Genomic DNA, 21,130 nt, shown 5'->3' with positions numbered 1-21,130 from the left:
GACAGACACTGTCTCTACTTTTAAGATCAGGCTTAAAACTTTTCTTTTTGCTGGATCATTTGACCCTGAATCCTCCCTTAGTGATGCTGCAATAGCCGTAGGCTGCTGGGGGATTCGCATGATGTATTGAGTATTTCTTCTTCAGCCACCTTTCTCACTTGCTATGTGTTAATAGACCTCTCTGCATTGAATCACACTTGTTGTTAATCTGTGGCTGTCTTGTGCAGCATGTCTTTTGTTTTGTCTTCCTCTCCTCACCCCAACCAGTCACGGCAGATGGCCCCGCCCCTCTCTGAGCCTGGTTCTGCTATTAAAGGGAGTTTTTCCTTCCCACTGTCGCCAAAGCGCTTGGGGTGGTATGATTGTTGGGGTCTCTGTTGTATTATTGTTGGGTCTACCTTGCAATATAAAGCAACTTGAGTCGATTGTTGTTGTGATTTGATGCTGTATAAATAAAACTGAACTGAATTAACATTGCTGGCCAAAATGCAGCTCCCATTTCCTACTTTCTGAAACTATGCCAGTTACAAACCTGAACTAAACTATGGGGTGGCTGTAGCTCCATTCTGCATGCCAAATATCAATAAAGTAGTTTGCTGGTGACCCTGTCAAGGCTCAGTTTATAATACTTTGTCGATTTGTTCTGTCATAACCAGTGAAAAGAGCTCATCATGGTGGAACTCAAATACTGAACTACATCTTACTGTCTCTCTCACCAGACACGTTATTCTTTTCATGAGCATGTTTATGATTTCATGTCTGATTTTTTGTTTCTCTTCAGGTAAAAAGAGAAGGACACATAAACAGTACATCACTACTGCTGACAAAAGCACGTTTGAATGTGTACTAACTTTAAACACGACGTGTGATTAAAGCTGAGAGGCGCTGAGAGGCAATGAGAAGGCGGGGTGATGGGCTTGTGCAAATCTAGTCTGTAAGCACAGATTGAGCAACAGGGCCGGGTACCTCCTTTGTTTGACACTTTTCCTGAAATGGGTGTGAGGCATTTGGAAATAGTTGTCCAAAAAGACTAAACATCCACTTCACAGTGTGGATTTGCACTTCGCGCACTTCACCTGCATGCGCGCAGTGCTGCTCGCAAGTCGGACTGTTCTTACCCATGTGCGTGTAAGCTGGAAGACCGCGCTGCCGCTCTGCTATTAGTGCTGATAGTGGAACCTGTTATTGGAGTAGATAGAGAAACCGGCAACACCCGCAGCGCCTGCTGCTCTTAACTTGGTGCGTAAACGGTTTACGCTTCAATCACCTTCTTGGCTGCCGCAGGGCTGAGGCTTCCAAACAGCGCACAGGGCGAGGTAAAGAGCTGGGTTTTTTTAATTTCTTTTTGTCTTTACAAAATAAGTCTTGTGAAACTCTTCTCACTTTGACGCATTACAAAGAATATGAGACTTAATGCGATGTTTATTGGAATAATAAATATAACACCTTGTAATAATCTCAAGGTGTTTTAGGGAAAAGGAAAGACGTGTAACAGTAATGAAGACATTAAAGTGCATATCACAAACCTAATAGGAATAAGCAGTAACACTATTTTTGGTTTTGTTTTTTGTTTTTTTGCCATATATCTGTTTTCATAAAAGAAAACCGACCTGTCCTTTTAACAGCAGAAACGAACGTTCGTTCACTAAGCACCTTGTAAATCTGGTTTAGAAAGGTGCTAAAAGTATATAGTTCATACTTCTTCTTCTTATTGTTATTGTTATTATTGTTATTATTATTATTATCATCATCAACTCTACTATCTTATAACAAATATTAAAATGTAAAAAAACAAAAAGCATTCTAACTGGCATAGATCAAAAACTATTTACTTTTCCCTTTAAAAACGTCCTGCTTGTTTTTCCTCCTCAACATAAATACTTGCCTGAGGTTGTGTCCTGTGTACAGGTCTGGAACATTTTGGGGGAGTTTGTAAAAGGTAACTGAAATGTTTGTGTCCTTGTGGAGCTAGGCTTTTATGGATTTCCACTGCAGTGGACTCCAAACACCCTTCACTGAGTGCTGTATTTAGGCATAGGTTTAAAGGTACTTGAGCTTTAGTTGAGTTTTCAATATGCATGCTAGACAGTGTAACCTATTGATGAAGTGAAGAAGAGGCAGGGTCTCGCTTAGGTTTCAGGAGATTTTACCCACAAAATGCTCCTGCTTGGGGGTAGTATTTTCTCACAGTTCAGGAACATCTGTTGAGGGGCTTGCAGCTCAGTGATACTTATCAACTTATCATTGATAAGTCTACTGTTTTCTGAAGCAAAGTAATACAACCTGAATTTTTTTCTAATATCTGTAAAGGCAGTCAGGTAGTTTTTCTTGTAGGGTGAGCAAACCAAGACATATTACAATAACTGATGTACATACAGGTTTTGTTATCCACTGCAAACAGGGAATTGGAAATCTGTATTCAAAAGTCAGGTTGCTTGATTGTTCAGGGGCCCTACCGTGGAAACATTAAGCAAAATGTTCTGGAGGAACTTCTAACCAAGCCACAGAAGTGAAGTGAATATCTGAGAATAAAGAAGAATGTCCCACTGCTGCAACCTGCTAAGAGCAAAGAGCAGTTTCTTTCATAACAAGGATTAATTTATTTTTTAAGAATAGTTGATATTGACAGTTTTCACTGATTGACTTATTGGACTATTGCAAGTGGAATGCTGAAATTGCTTCTATAAACTCCATTGCGCTATAAACCAAGGTTTTGTTTTCTTTCCCCATCTTCATTCATCTCCTCATCATGGAATCGTGCAGCTGATCATATTTGTGAGACTTCTGAGAATAGTTGTGGTCGACCATGTTGTGCAGCAACAGGCCAAGTGATTTAGAGCTGAAAACATCAGGACTGTGAGCAGCTCTCAGCTCAACAACCCCTCTCTGTTTGCTGGCTTAGACTCTGCGGCTCCACCCGGACCCCCACCCATTGCCCCTGCACCCATCCAGAGCACACACACACACACACACACACACACACACACACACACACACACAAACATACATTCAGACTGGGGCCTGCAGTGGACCATGTCAACCCTTAATCAAAAAGGGGGTGTTATTCTTTACACACACACACACGCACACACACACACACACACACACACACACATTTTATATGAATTAGTAGTGAGCAGGAGACAGCGGCATCTACTGGCTGCTAGCTTGAAAGGGAAAAATCTGCATCAATATATCTTGTGTGTGTCTATTTATGTGTATTCACCTTTATATAGCAAATATCAAGCAAGACACATGAGCCAAATTTTCTGAACCTCACCTTATTTATCATTTAACCGTGCTCTCACTTAAATGCTTTAGGTGAGTCTATTGTGGTGTTGAGTGGATGGATGAAATGACAAGGTCGAGATTTTTCTCACTACAAGACCATTTGTGAAATATCTTTCTTGGTAACTTTTTCTCATATTGAAGCTATTTTCTGCTGGTTTTTAGTTTGTTTTTTGTCTGTTTGGAAGCTGACACAGTCTCTAAGGGGATCGGGTTTTGGGGGATAACAGGAGGAAAGAAGCTGCAGAGAGGCTTGTAAGACTGCAATTCTGCTTCCTGGTCCCTACTCTGGATAATCACGTTTTGGGGGGGTTAATGAATTTGGCAAGGTTTCTAGAAATGAGAGCTGCTCCATCCAAAGTGGGATGGATGCTGCCTCTTCTAACAAGACCAGGTTTCCACCAGAAAGTTTCCCAATTATCTATAAAGCCCACATCATTTTTTTGGACAGCCAGCAATTTAAGGAGAAAATGTGGCCAGTCATTCCAATGGACTGGTTCTTATATAGTAATTTTCTACTTGCCTTATTTACCCTTAACGAAAGCACTTTTTTTTCTAAGTCTAAGTGCTTTCTATCTAAAATTCACACCTTACTGAACACATCAGAGAGCAACCCCGTGACCCGGAATTGAATAAGTGGAATAGAATGGATGGACAGTTAACAAGGCAAGGATTAAGAAAAGCACTTGAACACTTAGTTACTTTTAGCTCTGGTAGTGCCTCCTGTGTTTGGCTAGCAGTGAGAGACCCTGTACCCATTTTGATGCTTATGAGGAGTGTATCTAACCCTAACCAAAGCTTGATTTTACACAGAAAACAAAAGCAGAAACAAAAACAGAGATGGAGAGGATTGTAGGATCATACATTTCTAGCTATTCTCGTTCCTGCAGTAGAATCAGTGTCACCAACAGTATTACTGTTTTCTCGTAATATTTATATGGAACATTAAAAGGAAAATCTTGTGCTCTGTACTGAGGGCTCTTTGTGGCAGGTATGACGTGGTGTGCTGGTGATGTATAATAAAGAATTCAGTAGACTAGTTTGAACTCACCACGTCAACCATAGGAGGAAAATATATCAGCTGTGCAATAAGGAGACAGACTATTTGTGAATACCTAAGGCTACATATACAGTAAATACCACACCCATCAAATTGCACCCCACCCACATGCAAACACATAGTAGATTCTAGTGACTGCTAATGTCTGTATGCTTGGCAGGGTTTGCGTTTCCAAAGCAGGTTGCCTCACAGCTTTTAAAAACGTTCTCCAGCAGGGTGTTCCTACTCCACTTTAGAGATGCTGAATATAGAAGGTTTTCTGCATCATTTCCCTGTGGAATGACTACATGAGGAAAGGAAATGCATAAGTATTTTCCATTCAGTTTATTTTAAGAATGATTCTCCTATGTAATCTTTACATGTTTTATTTTTTTTCTGTGCCAGAGTTTTAATGTGACCTTTTTGGCCTCCTTCATAAGAGAAAGAAATATGTTTAGCATTTAAACCTCCGCACTGGTGCTTCAGAGACTGAATGCCTCTCTGTTCGCCAGAAGTATCAGTGTAAGCCAGGTAATCTTAAATGTTGTCCAGAGCTCTGAACATTTGCAGGCTTGCAGCAGAGATAGCAGCACATTAAAGTAGTCTGTCACTATCTATACGATGAAGTTATTCACCCAACCACAACAGCCTGATCTGGCCTGTTGCATTGTCACGTTTGTTGAATGCAATCTCATTTATAGAATTCACATTCAACCTACAAATTTGATACCTGTCTGAAACCAGTTTCCCCCAGACTCTTTTACAAGTTGGGAGATAAAGAAGCTGCTTTTATCACTAGATTTTTGTCTTTTTTTAGCTGTAGCTTGCTCTGTAGCTGGTTAAGATAGTGACTAAAACTGAATGCTCTACAGCTCAGAAGGACATGTACAGTGCTGTGAAAAGTATATGCTCCCTTGCTGGTTTCTTTCTTTTTTTCTTGTTCACAACCAGTTTGGAGTGAGAGGAGGAAGACAGGATAAAAGACACGCTGTGGAAAAGAGTTACAGTTTAAAATGATTAACAATTAAATGCAGAGTGGTCTATAAACACATGGAGGAAAGCATCTCCTTTGTACTGGTTTTCAGCATAAGCTAGGTTAACAACTTGTATGTAATGAAAGTATTGTGTTTATCGCTCAGGCTACAAAGTCTCAGGAGCTCTTACATCATCTTCTCACTCAGTCAGAAATGAGAGGTCCTTTCAAGCAGAACAAACCTCCACCTCTTTAATTCATAATGGTTATTTTATTTGTAAGCTTACACTGGGGAAGTGTGGTGGTGTGGTTGCTGTTGCCTCACAGCAAGAAGGTCCTGGGCTCATATCCAGCCTTTCTGTGTGGTCTTTGCATGTTCTTCTCTGTATGTACTCCCTGGCTTCCCCCCACAGTCCATAAACATGCGTTGGTGATAGTTGTTTGTCTGTATGTGTTAGCCCTAAGACAAATTAGTGACCTCTCCCAGGTGGTGTCTATCTCTTGTTCTGTGATAGCCTCTAAACTCCTTGTGACCCTGAATTGTATAAGTGGAAGAAGATGGAGAGAAGTCTGCATTAACCTGTGAACTATTTTCTAGTTATACAGTTGAGTGTTCAATGAAACATTCCAAATCTCATTAACACTTATGCATTTCTTACAAGAACAAGTAGTGTCATTTTACAATGACATAAATGATTGTTTTGTCTCTTTGTGGTGGTCTTCACATCTCATTGTCTCGTTAATGTCATTACCCATGCATTCCCTTACATGTATCATTGTCCTGAGGTTTTGGTGCTTTTGTTTAAAAAGAAGGCAACAGTCCAGAGATGCTTGGCTCCCTGTTATAACTCACAAATGTGTACCTTAAATGAGATAACCCATAACTGAGCAAATGCTGTCTTACAAATAAAAAAGAAAATAACACAGACTTTTCTTTTCTCTCTAAGTGGCTCATCAGGTCTCTCTTTTAAGGTTTTGAGGTACAAGTTACTCTGTTTTGTGGCTTAGTCATAAATGTAAATAACATTTCCAAACCTGGAATTTGGAAAGAACATTAAGTTTCAAAAAACAGAGTATCTGGATATTTTTTTTTTTTTTAAAAACAGTTCTGAATACATAAGATAAAACTGCATCACATGTAGTAATGCTGTGTGCAAAGAAGACATTTAAGAAGTTTAAAGGATGTTTACTCTTCTTTTCAACCTGATGAGAATATTGTAGCCAGCACGGGTCTTTCTAGAATATGTTGAGCAAACCAGCGTGCAGCTGGAGAATGCTTCCGCTTAAGTGGTTATTGTTGGCACCACTGTGATTCTTATGTGTGGTACACTGATTTGGTGAGTAAGTGGTTTACTTTTATGTTGTGCTTTCTTGGATTTTAGCACCAGGTTCATGAACTTGCTAGCTAGCTATTGTTAGCCTAGTTTTTGTATCCCGATGCTTTTTGTGCATGCTGCTGCTTCTCAGCTTAATAAAAAAGTAACCCCACAGCTTTTAAAATCTTATATAAAACACTCTCAGTAAAATTTCCTGTTGTTGCTTTGAAATGGAAAAGTGAGCTAAGCAACTTCTAGATAAGATTTAAGAATAATGTGGGTGCAGCTGTTAGGGGTGGGGGCCTGTTTTCAATCCACACAAATTGTAAGGCGGCAAAATCAACCCAGCACATTAATTCACAAGCCCATGACCTAGATGTATTCTAAACTGCATTTATTTTAATGCTTTGTGGCTGCTTTTGAACATCTGTGGCATCTTTTCTTTACTGCAGTTTTACTGCAAGGTGATTGGTGCTTTTTGTGACAGGAGTCCGTCCTATTGGGCTTAGTTAGCCATCAGGAGGTGGTCTATAGCTTGCACTGGAGTAGCTCACAGCTTAGTGTGAAGCGGGGGGAATGAGAATCAGCACCCACAGATCTGTGGCCCTGGTCCTCAGTGGGAAAAAGGTGCAGTGCCCACTCTGGGTCAGGGATGTGTTGCTGCCCCAAGTGGAGGAGTTTAGGTATCTCAGGGTCTTGTTCATTAGTTAGATGGATTGGGGCTGCTCCTGCAGTCGTGCAGACGCTGTAGAAATCTGTCGTGGTGAAGAGAAAGCTGAGTGCAAAAGCAAAGATGTCCCTACCCTTACCTATGGTCATAAGCTCTGGGTAGTGATAGAAAGAATAAGATTATGGGTACAAGCAGCAGAAATTAGATTTCTCTGAAGCGTGGTTGGCCTTCAGAGAAAGGGCGAGAAGTTCAGTCGTTCATGAGGGGCTCAGAGTAGAACTGCTACTCCTCCACATTAAAAGGAGCGATTTGAGGTGGTTCGGGCATCTGACTAGGATGCCCGTCTCCAACCCACATCCACTTCCACTGCCACAGCAGTTTGTTAGAAATGTTGAAGGTTTAATGAGTTCATGGGCCACTTAAAGTAGTGCCACAGTGTTCCAGTGGCGGTTGATTAGAGACTAATTAAACAAGGTGAATGCTGCATTTGATTCGACTCACAGCTCATAATCTAGTCTGTTTGAAAAAGTAGCCTGGAATAGCTCTTAAAGTTGGAGATTCAACTGGAAAACTCCCAGTTTCATGAGAATGATGTTACCAAGAAACACATGTTCAAACAGCTATGTTTGTAAATCACATCAGTGCTAAAGGTTCAAGAGATTCCAAACTATGACTGCTGTGACCCCCGTGCCAGCATGCCCAAAAGACAATTTAGCATATTAGTCAATTATCTTATATGTATCTTATATACACTACTATTACGTAAAGCTTCCCTTTCTGTCTTGCTGCTATCCTTCTGTGGCAAAACACACATTTTTGATAAGGTCTCAAAAGAATTAATCTTTTCCAATTTCAGCTGTGGTTCATTGTTTAGCACTGTTGCCTCACAGCAAGAAGGTCCTGACTTTAAATGAACTAGCTGGGGGTTGTCCAGCAACTCTGGGTGGGTTCTCTGGCTTCCCCCAACAGTCCAAAGACAAGCATCAGTTTAAATAGTGATTCTAAATAAGTTGTGACCATTAATGGTTTTCTAGATAGATAGATAGATCGATAGATCGATCGATCGATCGATCGATCATAACTATCATGCTCTTTGAGTACAAATAGGTTTTGTGTTTACCCTTCATGCAGCTGAGCGTGGAGCCCTACATACCACTACCTTTACCCAGGGGATGCTGTGCCTTGTAGGAGGAGGCTGTCAGAAATGACTACAGCAAGACAACTCCTTCCAAAGCAGAACCAACTTTACCCCAGATCAGATTTGCACATGATTACACCTCTGCCTCATCAAGAGATATTTTAAATACAGTGAGGGTTTCTACAGACACAAACATGCCTCTTCAGTTCAATTTTATTTAAATAGCAGTTGATTAAAGATGTTTTATAGTGTAAGGTACAAACTACAATAACACAAAGAAAACGGAACACCCCAATGATCATATGACCCCCCCATGAGCATTATTTTGGTGATACTGGGAAGGAAAAACTACTCCCTTTTAATAGGAAGAAACCAAAGCAGAGCCAGGCTTGGGGAGGGGCGGCCATCTGAGCAACTGGTTGGGGTGAGGGGAGAAAGAGATCAAAAAGATCTTGCAGAAGATAGCCAGAGATTAATTATAACTTATAATTAAATGCAGAGTCAAAGGTCACTCGAGGATCCCAATGTTCACATTTTGGACAGAGAAGACAGATGGTTTGAAAGAGGAGTAAAAAAGGCCATGTGAATGACCATGTTTTGGTGAATTACGACACCTACAATTTAGTCTCGAAATCCCTTACCAGGCATCTAAACCCCCACTCACAACTTGCATCTGATGACCTCAATAGGTCGCATGATAGGGTGAGGCAAAGTCTTACAGTGGCTTCATCCTTAACCCCCAGTGATGGCAATGAGTCATACCCTTTTTCACACCTCGGCTCATATGATTACGCACATGATCAGTAATGGTTTAATCTTAAATAAGACTTTCTCTTACAAGGTCTTAAAAGTGAATGTAAATCAGGCATCAAGAATTTGATAAAACATCACAGACATAACTGCAGTTCAATGTAGAGGCTTTAAAAACATTCCCTTGCTGTAACATGTCTAGGATTACACAACTGAAATACATGAATTAAATGGATAAGTAAAAAGAAAAACTCAATGGACTTATAAGTTGGTAAGTATCTATGTAGGTAAAAGAAATGGTTCTTCGTACGAGGTGTACTATAAATGCAAATGTTATCAAACTGATCTAAACTTCCACTCTTCAGCTATATGGAAAAAACACTACTTATTAACTTTTATATTTATTTAATAATGTTAACATTTTGTTCAAATAAAGTCAGCACATGACAGGTGTGGATGATGAGGTGCTGAAGCTCATCACCTACATGGATACTACTAATGGTGCCAGTGAAACTTCAAACTGCATCATTTTTGCTGCTGCAGTCCCCTCAGCTTCTCTCACCTCCCTCCCTCCCTGCTTTAGCTTCTTTTTTTTTTCGCTGTATCTCCCAGTCTTAGTCTCTCTCTGTTGGCTTCTCTGTTATCATTTCATACATCACCTGCTTTTCTGGTGTCTTGCAGTGCACATTCTGACTCAAGCATTTTTACCTTTTTTTAAACGACATGCATCTTTCCCAACATACTTCACTTCCTTATCATTGCACCCTCCCCAGTTGTTCCGCCCATAATGACTATTTTCAAGCTGGGAGGGGTATAAAGTAAGTGTGTGTGTGTGTGTGTGTGTGTGTGTGTGTGTGTGTGTGTGTGTGTGTATACGCTGCAGTTTTTCTGCTGACTTCAGGAACTCCACCTGGCAAAGTCGGCCAGCACTCCTAACCATCCTCCAGCACATATATTGCCACACAAGCTGTGAAATATGTTTTACAGATTATACAAAACCTGTCCTGCCAGTATTAAAATGAAATTGTTGGTTTTTTTCTTCTGTTATATTTTGTATAAGATATATAAGAGTACAACAATAATTTTTCACCCATCACCACCTAAACAAATACCACAGAAACCACCAATAAATATCTATTTATCTACACACACACACACACACACACACACATATATATATGTATGTATATATGTGTGTGTGTTTGTGTTATTTTTTTATTTTTTAATTAAACCACAGCAAGTTGGTGTTAGTTACTGTTTCTCTGGTGTGAGAATATATGTACATATATATATTTAAGGATTTATATATGTATATATATATATATATATATATATATATATATATATATTACATGTATATTTACATGTAATGCCACTTGAAATAGTGAGGACATTTTTTAAGGCAAATTGACAGCAATGAACAAAATGTGGGGAACCTCAAAGGGCTAGTTAGCTGTTAAATCTAGAATTTCTGTTGTGTCAGCTGGTGTCCTCACAAGGATGCAACTACAGCTACGCCAGTGTGTGAGTGTGAATGAAGCTTAAGGTGCAGGGGTGACGCTGCACGGTGGCAGTCTCCTTCTGAAAGTGTGGGCTGTCATCAGGACATGCTGCTTTCTCACAGTGCTGAATGACAGAATACTTCCTGCACAGTATGTACTATATGGCTTACACAGAATGTGTATTTGTGCGAACGTCTTCTGTGGGCTGTAGCTTGTAGGGATGTCTGGTTTGTGCATTGAGAAGCTTTTTTTTAATGTGCTGAGTCTGACTGTATGTTTAACTGCGTTCAACAACTTAGAAATGGGATTTTGAGATGTGTGTGTTTATCTTTAGATGTGCTCAGTACCCAGCAGGCAGGCGTCCTGTTAACCAACTGTAATTACGGAGCTCTCGGGGGAGAAAGAGCACTGCAGAAAAAAACACAGGGTCATACAGTTGCATACAGAAGAAGCTTATAAATGGGCTTTCTGTATAGCTTATAGATGGAAACTTTCCTTAGCATCCTCACTGTAGCATAACCCCACCCTCTGTCTGTGTGTCTCTGCAGTGGTCAGAACCTAGCTGGTGAGTGAAGATGATTCCTGTGCTGATCTGGGCTTTGATATCACTGAATGTAGCAGAAAATGACTTAGATGCTCTGTACCCTGGCCTGGAGCATTCGAGAACCATTTATGTCACAGGTGAGTACATGTTCAGTTGTGTTTCTTTGTGAGAGTGGCAATGTCATTCCATTGTCTGTTTCTGTGTTTCGTTTACAACACTCACTCTGCAGTGTCCTTTCTTCCCTCAGTTTATCAGCATGTTCTCAGTGATAAGACTGCTATGTAGGGAGTTTTGACTAACTTAGACAGAGCTATCTCGTTTGGCTTTTATCAGCAAATGAAAACTTTGTATATCTCAAGTTTTTACATAGTAAAAAAAAAACAACCCAAAACAGCTATTTTGTTATGCAAGTCACTTTGGAAATGTATTTATTTATCTATTGTTTGGTTTTCCTTGTTTGTGAGATACGAACAAAACCAAAGCCCTTTTCATTTAGGCTGCGTGATTCAGTGAGAACGATGATTTAAATCTTTACCAGCATGACTTCCAATTTCCTTTTTTTTCAATATCACTAGCTAACATGTAATATTTTTAGAAAAATAAAACATGATAAATTAATCTCTATTAGTTATTGTTTAAAGTAAAGTTTAAAGCCGTTTAGCAGCAGCTGAGCACACCAGCGAGAAATAAAAGGTGACTGGAGCCACTGTGTCAACAGCAATTAGTTTTTGGCACTGTTTGGATCTATGGCACAAATATTCTTTGCTGCTTGGCTTGAGACTTTGGAGCAGTTTCGTCTTGATGGTAAAGATAAAGTTAAATTGTGGCTCAAGACTTGGGTGTTCGTCTTGTAATCGGAAGGTTGCCGGTTCGAGCCCCGGCTCGGACAGTCTCGGTCGTTGTGTCCTTGGGCAAGACACTTCACCTACCGCCTACTGGTGTTGGCCAGAGGGGCCGATGGCGTGATATGGCAGCCTCGCCTCTGTCAGTCTGCCCCAGGGCAGCTGTGGCTACGACTGTAGCTTGCCTTCACCGGTGTATGAATGTGAGAGTGAATGAATAGTGGTATTGTAAAGCGCTTTGAGGGGTCCCGAAAAGCGCTATATAAATGCAATCCATTATTATTATAAAAAAAGAAACAGTTTAACTGGACTAGCATTTTTTTACATTTTTGCTTCATTTTGTTTTTTTTCTTGTTTTTGTTTGTTTATACATTTATTTATTTTTGTTTTTCTAGTCTAAAGTGACCATACATAGAGAAGATAGCAGAATGCCAGAACCTCAAAGTTTTCAGTTAAGCCTAGCAGGCTTGGATATTCAGCTGTAGAGCTGCAGCATTCTCATATGCACGTTTGTTATGGTCTGATCTCAGTTAGAGACTAAAATGTAATAGAATCTCACTCTTTAAAACTGGAGGACAAACATTTTAGAGGGTTCATACCCCACAGATATAACCAGATCTGCCTTCTTTCTCCTGCAGAATTCCTAAAACTAGAAACATCTTGTCAGCTGATCCAAAACAGTCGTCAGGAGTTCTGGTTGGGACTATAAAGAAAATCATACTTCTAAAATACTTTGTCTGTCTATTAGCTTCTCTTCAGTGGCTCCTTGATAAATATGGAATCAAATTTAGAATCCATCTCCTCACATATAAAGTCGCTAATAATCAGTCTGCATTAATTTCTTAAAAACGTTTTGGTATCATACTTTCCCATTAAAGCATTTTGCTCTCAGACTGCAGGCTTACTTGTGGTTCCTAGGATATTTAAGAGTAGACTGGGAGGCGGAGCCTTCAGCTTTCAGGCCCTTCTTCTGTGGAATGAGCTCCCAGTTTGGATCAGGTGTCCCTGAATCATCCCTTTCCTGCCTCATCAATTCTTATTCTCCTCATTGCACAACTGATCGCATCACTGTCTTAGGTTTGTCCTATGTATATATTAAATGTGGATCTCCAGTCAATGTCTCAGGTAAGGTTTTGTTGCTGTTTTTCAGAAAATGGCCCCCAACTGTCAGTGGTAGCAGAAAAAACCAAAGTGGTGTCGAGGCGAGGGGGAAATGCTACTTTACCATGCACGATTCTAAGGGACCAATCACTGGCACTAAACCGTAAGATGCGGATCAAATGGACCAAGCTGACCTCAGACTATCTAAAAGAGGTTATCATTTATTTGAAATGATCTGTCATTAGTATTTTCATCGTGTGGAGCATTCCAAAGTATCAATATATAATTTATGTAGAAGCATTATAAACTAGTTTTGTTACACATGTCTAATGGTGGCCTTATTATCTTATTATTCATCACTTGCTAAGACATCTTCCCTCCCACTGTCATCAAATCACTTTCTCATAGGGGCTCATATGATTGTTGGGGTTTTCTCTGTTGTATTATTGTAGGGTCTACCTTACAATATAAATTGCATTTAGGCGACTGTTGTTGTGATTTGGCGCTGTATAAATAAAATTGAATTGAATTTCTTGTTTATTCTGTTCAAAATGTGCAGAACTATTCTTAAGAAATTCCAAAAACTGAAAGCAGTGGAAAAGTATAACATGAACATTTTTCATCATGCTCTAGGTGGATGTGTTTGTTGCCATGGATTATCACAAAAGGAGTTATGGCAGATTCCATGGACGTGTCCACCTACAAGGTTCTTCGGCCATGGATGCTTCTCTAGTCATTACAGAAATCACTTTGGAGGATTACGGGAGGTACAAATGTGAAGTAATTGACGGGCTGGAAGATGGAACAGCAGTGGTGTCGCTGGACCTTGAAGGTATAATATTTGGGACTACTTAAAAAAATAATTACAATGGAGTAGAATTTGAATATGGGAAAAAGGGGGGGGGGGGGGGGGGGGGGGGGTAATGTCAGCTGCAAATGTGTTTTGTAGGCATAGTGTATATCATTGTTCGAGCAGCTTCATTATGTTTGAGAATAGCCAGCAACACCAGGCATTACTGCCTTAAGCCAAAAATGCTGGAAGCAGTCAAACACACACACAGCTGAACAAACACATCGAGTTTATCCTGGCTACAGGTCATCTCTATAAAGTTAAGGATCTTCTAAATCAAATATCATTATATACTTTGTATTGTTCCATTATACTTCTGTTCTGTTCTGTTCACCCATCCAATATATATTCTGCAAAAAAGAACCATCAAATCCACTTTTTATTAAATTAAATATTCTTAAATTTAAAGACTTGGTTGACCTGAGAACTGCACAAATAATGTATAAAGCAGGAAACTTTGCCCCACAACATTCAGAACTTGTTCCAAATAAAGCTGTATCATTGTGTTCTATTGAATCCTTGTCTCATTTTTATATATCCTTTTTTAGCAAATTTTGTAATTTGAAACAAGGGGGAAGGAACAAATAAGTGTAAACTTTTTCTACCCCTTTTCAAGCGTATAAATTGAGTGGACACAGAAATATTCATGACAACTTTGATGCCTTTGCTTTGTTTTGTGTGTGTGTTTTCTTGTTATTTTAGTTATATTGACATGTTCAAAATATATTGCATCTCCTTCTCTGCCCTCATTTTCTGTTTTCACCTTGTCTGTGTAGGTGTTGTCTTCCCATACTACCCCCGCTTGGGACGCTACAACCTTAATTTCTACGATGCAGAGCGTGCGTGTCACGATCAGGATGCCATCGTGGCATCTTTTGACCAGCTGTATGACGCGTGGCGGGGAGGGATGGACTGGTGCAATGCTGGCTGGCTGTCTGATGGCACAGTCCAGTATCCCATCAACACCCCCAGAGAACCCTGTGGTGGCAAGAACACAGTGCCAGGCATTCGGAACTATGGGTTGAGAGACAAGGACAAGAACCACTATGATGTTTTCTGCTTTACCTCCCACTACAAAGGTGAGGAACAGTACTAAAACTGTGTTTTTGTAGGTATTGGCAACAAACACATCTGCAATACTGTGGGCAACATGCTCTGGTTTGTAACCCTCTCTATGGTTATTGGGTTATGAGTTGATTGAAGTCTACCCTTGGTATGACATTTTTACCAGTGTGGCCACCCAAAATTAAAATATATATATATAAATACTATAATGCCAACATGTGAGAATTTCTGACAGTCTGCTTCTTTTTTATTTGGCTAAAACAAAATCCAGCCCTAACCCTAAATGGGATGCTAGTGCCCTGGTGGATAGCAGGTTAGACTAAAGAAGTTAATTAACACTTGATATTAACAGGTCTTTAAATTGTAGCTAGTGACCTCCTATTTATTAAAAATGTTTTTGTTTTGTTTTGTTTTGTTTTTTTACACACTATTCAATCCAGCTTTAATATGAGTTATTATGAAGAGCCATGTGAGCTCCAACTGGGATGCTTGCATCTTACTTCTTACTAGCAGCAGCTGGAATAGATGTGGCTCAGGAGACAGACCATGGTTTCCACCACTGGACTCCTCCCTCTTTGTTCTGGGGTCCCAGGGCACAATACTGAATAGTGTGGAACAGAGGGTAACTTAGACCTCGTGGGGTTAGGATGCGGTATCAGATTTTTTAGACCACCACTCAGTGTAAGTTTTATGTCATGGTTGCGTACTGAGTACTGGTAATTATCAAAATAGTTTTTTATGCTTCCACCAATATGTGCAAGCTCTTTATGATGATATTTTTAATCATAAAATACAAAAATTGTAATTCTTTTAATGTACAGTTTTACAAAAAAGCTGAAAAAGATAGTAAATCGTGTCATTATTTTTGATGAAAATGACAAATTACAGGTATTTTATTATATTCTTGAATGTTTGAATGTTACACATGGTCTCAACAGATTTCTAAAATATTAGTTATTTTTATGACAGGTGGTAAATAAGGCTGTGCGATATGACCAAAATCTCATATCCCGATGTATGACATCACATTTTCGGTAAATTCTGTGAATCTCGGGCAACTCGACTTGTGTGAAGTGTTTTCAGCTGGGCGTTGTGTAATCGAGTGTTTTGACCGATGCATGAAACTAAATATCTTTAGATTGTTGTAATGGTGGCCATTTACTTTCTATTTATTACATGTGTGGAAAAGCCTGTTCTAACGTTTGAGTCTAAGGCAGGAGTCCCCAATCCCAGTCCACAAGGGCCGGTGTCCCTGCAGGTTTTAGATGTGTCCTTGATCCATCACAGCTGATTTAAATGGCTAAATTACCTCCTCAACATGTCTTGAAGTTCTCCAGAGGCCTGGTAATGAACTAATCATTTGATTCACGTGTGTTGACCCAGGGTGAGATCTAAACCCTGCAGGACACCGGCCCTCGCAGACTGGGATTGGGGACCCCTGGTCTAAGGTTTATTTTGAGCACTTTATGGCTCTTTTTTGCTTCTCATCTGTAAACTTTCTCCATACTCTTTCACGTGATTCTTGCATAGGTGGTTAAAGAGGTTTGTCATGTTTGAGTCTGTGGTGGGGACTGGTTTGTGCCATAATTTGCATAGTACAGTTTTCTGGTCTGTGTCAGAGTTTTCATAACCAAACCATGTCCATGCTACAGAGGTCCTTCTGTTTCATCTTCACTCTCCATGCTGGTATTCTCTGTGCCTGCACGCACATGGTGACCATTCAAACGATGAAAAAATATTGCCGTAAAGAGTGTATTTTGCAACATCACAAAACAAACGATGGCGTATAATATGAAATGATGGATGTTTTAACTTCGTCATCTGATATATGTCATCATATTGCACAGCCCTAGTGGTATGATAAATTTGTTTGTTTAGCACGTATATCCTGTCTTGATGTGGTGACAGGATCATGTCACTCTGGTTAGGTTGCAGGAATTTGATACATTGATATATTTTCTTCTGTATGTTCTAACCCATTATGTTCATCCTTCTGTTTTCTTGTCACCTCAGGTCGTTTCTACTACCTGATCCAACCCTTTAAGCTGACCTATGATGAGGCAGTCAGGGCATGCCAAAAAGATGGTGCTCAAATTGCCAAGGTTGGCCAGATGTATGCTGCCTGGAAGCTGCTGGGCTATGACCGCTGTGATGCAGGCTGGTTGGAAGATGGCAGTGTCCGTTACCCCATCTCCCACCCCCGCCGGCGCTGCAGTCCCACCGAAGCTGCTGTTAGGTTCAGTGGCTTCCCTGACAAGAAGCATAAGCTGTATGGAGTGTATTGTTTCAAGGGCCACAACTGAGCCACAACACACATCCATTACATACACTAGCATGCATCAACACATACATTAATGAACATAATAATTGAGGGAAAAAAACAGAGAAAAAAGCACATTCAAACTGTGATTTTCTTTTTTTTTATGGAAACTTTAAGATGTTTTATCCAGACCGATTCATGTTGTGCTTTGTAAACTGGGACCTTATATTCTACAAGGGATAGTTTACGCATATTTAAGGTTTATATTATTTAATCAATGCCCTTCAGAGGGGTGGGCACGTTGTTGTGGGGATTAGATAACCTACGGCTACAGACATACTGTCATTTTCAAATGGACTAGGCTCGTCAAAGTCTGAAAGTCTGAAGCGTAACTAATCCAATCTCTGCTGTTCAATGTCAACAAGGTGCTGAGACAGGTACTTTGTAAATCATCCTACCACCCAGTGTTTTATTTTTTTAATACAAACGTGATGAACCAAACATTTGTCTCATCACCAAAATGAAAAAGAAATCATTTAACTGTTAGCATTGTTTATGTTTTCTAAGTATGTAGAATGTGATAATCTAGAAATGTATTTCTGTTAATGACTATTTTTTGATATACTGTAGAAATATTTAGAATATAATTTTTATCTTTCTGGTCAAACTATCCAAGTCTATTGGGTTTACATGAAACATACAATAACGGTGGAAGAAAACACCACAAAAAATGATTTTGCACTGAATTTATCGAATATGATGCGTAGAGGAGAGAAGACAACAGCAGTTTGCTCTTTGCAGCAATACAGAATGCCTGGCATAAAAAAATACTTTGCAGTGCTAGAGTATGTTTTGTTCTTTAGAGCATGACTTGACTTCAACAGCAAAATCGCTCTTAGAGCATTGCTACTCTTGCTATCTATTTAGCGCCTTATAGACTGCTATTTTTGATACAAATGCCATAGATTCTTCTAGCTTATTACCAGAGCCAGGCTTTGTCCTGCTTGTGACTCATCTTGGTCATTAGCTCAGTAATCCCAGTGCAACCTGAGAGGACAATCAAAAAAATCTATTACCTGTTATTCAGTTGTGGGTTTGACCTTCAGCATGTGTTTGTGATATCATAAAAATCTGCTTTCTGCATACAGTGTTGCTTGACCTTTAAATCAAATTTTTCTACTGCATTCCTCTCCTATGATGGTGCTAGGCTGCTGTAAACTAGAATTGTAGCGAGCATTGGAAAATTTAGATTTAAATCCAGGTTATGCTCAGGGTTATGTTTGATCTATTTTAGTCAAAAAAAAAAGCAAAAAAATACAAAGAAATAAATATTAGTCATGTCACAAAAGCAAAGATTTAGTTGTTTGTACCACTGAAATTGCAAAATTCTTTGTGTCAAATGCAAAGAAAAAAGCAAAATAGTGACAGTTAGTATGCTAACAGACACACACGGCCAATGACTACTACTCACACTGTGGATTATCATTTTAGCCTAAACAAGATTTCCAAACTTTGTGGACCCAAAAATCTACCCTCTCTTTAACAAGTCATGTAGTATTGATGCTTTTTTGCGGAAAAAAAAAGACTTGCTAAATGGGTTTTAAAAGTTTCCAAAGGAAATTGAAAAAATACTTAGTGTTTGTTGATAACAAACTAAATTGTGACTAAAAATAATATGTAACTTTTTTTGGAATAAATTGGGACTAATGCTAGAGCAGAATATTCAGAAAACTTACTAATGGATACCAGGTAAAAGAATATGGTGCTGAGGTTAACAGAGATAACACTCTGTGGCTGACTTACACAGTAAAGTATATAGAGATGAAGTCTAAGGTCCTGACCTGGCTCCTTTATTGCTATCTAAGCTCTGCAAGGCACAGCCATGAAGCAGCCAACCTGCCTCTGCAGGCAGGCAGCAGGCATGCAGCCAGCCAATGAGACAGAAATACAATACATTCAAATACCAGTTCTTCCTGCAGGAGCCTCTAAAGGTTTCTTCCATTTAAGGGTATAACAGTAAATGTAATGTGTAAACTCACTGTACACAGCCCAAGATGGAAAAGACTGGAGTTTAGGTAATGTAATTGGAATGGTGCAGAGTTGGCTATACTTGGCTACTCAAGTCACTGCACAATCAGAGTTTTGCTATACTTATCATCAGTGAACTGCTGGATGAAAATAGCTTCCTGTAATGATCACACACTGATGATGTGGAAGATAAAATGCTATAACAGCTGTGAAGTAAACACTTACTAAAGATCTGTTTTATTTAATTTACTTCTTTTGTATTAGGGTATTGATTAGAATTATTGCAAAAATTACAGTTAATTAAATGAATAGTTTGACATTTGTGAAAGTGCAAACTGGTATGGTAAGACACAGCTGTGTAATTGCTAGATCTCATAATGGGCTATAAAATCAAGACATTTCTTGAAAGTAAACAGTATTATGTGTTAATTGGTAAGATTCTGAGCTACATGTTGACACCAAGCTCACACCAGTGTTTAAATTTAAGACAACCACAAGCTCATTAGCTAGCATAGAAAAACACCCGGAAAATCCTGTAAAATAACTAGAATGAAACTTATATATAAGATATATAATAAGATATGCAAGGCAGTTCTTCAGTGCATCAGTGCGGAATGAAAGCAATTTTACAATTGATGTTACATCATTCATATTTCCTACAGTCAAGTTGTCTCAACCTGCTACTCGTTAAATGAAGAAAATTGTGGGGATATTTCGCTAATTAGTTGTCCAGTGTTTTAAGTTTAGTGCAGCTCAGCTACCTGTTTACATTTGTTACTTGCCTTACTTAGTATGTTACATTTTTCCTAACCAGATTACCTGTTTCTACCAGTTGCTAGTCTACATTCTGTGTGTAGCTAAAGTTCAAGTAGTTGTCAGGAATATCACATTTCAGCAAATGTTTTCACGTCTCTTTACTAGCCTTTCTTTTATGCTAAATGAAGCCACGTGTCTCCTGCTTATCTACCACTTTGTATCTACTGTACAGATATGACAGTGGTATCACTTTTGTCATATCACAAGAAAGTAAATATCTATGTTTTCCACCATTTCAACTATTCATTTAAAAGTCTTTATTTTGTATTCTATTGTCTTTCTGATGTTGTTCTTCGGGAACCACAGCATAGAAAAAAATCTTAGGGACTTGCAGACAAAGGGATAATAAAACAATATATAAACCATGACTCAGCCTCTTTCAATTTACACAACCATAACTGAACTATCACAAATACATCATAGCAATGATGAGCAATTCCACTGTAGTTGCAGTGGAAAAGAAAAATCATCAAAGTTAATGTCTGCCCTTTATTTGCTAGGATGGGTATTTGCAGAGCTGTAGTTCTTGGGTAATGCTGTAATGTGTAAATGTTTGCAGAGGGAGGGGTCCTGCTTACATGAAAATGTTTTTCCAGTGGGAACACTGAGGCCATTCATGGTGCTGCATCAGTTAATTCTGTAACTGAAATACAGCATGTTGCCAAAGTAAATGGCTGTTTTAAAGGCTGAGTGACGGCATGTTGGTTTTCATGCTGACTCATTTTTTTTCGTGCTATTTTCAGGAAAGCTGTCTGTTTAACATTACAAAGAGAGCACAGATTATATATAGACATCCAAAAAATCAACAAAGACAGCAGTACCGGTCAAGAGTTTTCGGAATTATACAAAAAGGCCTGTTTCAGGGAACATGGAATGCGTTAACAATTTAAAGCTGTTCTGTAGCAATGGAGGTTGATCAAGCCTTCAAAGCTGGTGCTACTAATTTCT

At 39.2% G+C, this 21,130-nt stretch overlaps 1 protein-coding gene across 2 annotated transcripts; it reads left to right on the top strand.

The window, feature by feature from the left end:
- The first annotated feature begins 949 nt into the window (after positions 1–949).
- Positions 950–20,550, top strand: hapln1b (hyaluronan and proteoglycan link protein 1b). 2 transcript variants are annotated; one of them, XM_003439619.5, is made up of 6 exons: positions 950–1,316; positions 11,225–11,357; positions 13,213–13,376; positions 13,797–13,995; positions 14,790–15,092; positions 17,092–20,550. In XM_003439619.5, the coding sequence occupies exons 2-6, from the start codon at positions 11,252–11,254 to the stop codon at positions 17,379–17,381; spliced, it is 1,062 nt and encodes a 353-aa protein (XP_003439667.1). In that variant the 5' UTR covers positions 950–1,316; positions 11,225–11,251; the 3' UTR covers positions 17,382–20,550. The 2 variants fall into 2 exon arrangements, with proteins under 2 accessions (XP_003439667.1, XP_013120141.1); XM_013264687.2 differs by lacking the exon at positions 950–1,316 and adding an exon at positions 10,697–10,826.
- The last annotated feature ends 580 nt before the right edge of the window (positions 20,551–21,130 follow it).

This window comes from Oreochromis niloticus, linkage group LG7, assembly GCF_001858045.2.
Source record: "Oreochromis niloticus isolate F11D_XX linkage group LG7, O_niloticus_UMD_NMBU, whole genome shotgun sequence".
NCBI classification, from domain to species: Eukaryota; Metazoa; Chordata; class Actinopteri; order Cichliformes; family Cichlidae; genus Oreochromis; species Oreochromis niloticus.
The sequence above is the reverse complement of the archived record's forward strand: the minus strand, read 5'-3'. Positions and strand labels throughout refer to the sequence as shown.

Excerpts from the sequence above, each read along its gene's own strand:
- hapln1b (XM_003439619.5), top strand. The coding sequence starts at position 11,252 with ATGATTCCTGTGCTGATCTGGGCTTTGATATCACTGAATGTAGCAGAA. Across the intron at positions 13,377-13,796 it reads CCTCAGACTATCTAAAAGAG|GTGGATGTGTTTGTTGCCAT; the intron begins GTTATCATTTAT and ends ATCATGCTCTAG. Across the intron at positions 15,093-17,091 it reads CTTTACCTCCCACTACAAAG|GTCGTTTCTACTACCTGATC; the intron begins GTGAGGAACAGT and ends TTGTCACCTCAG.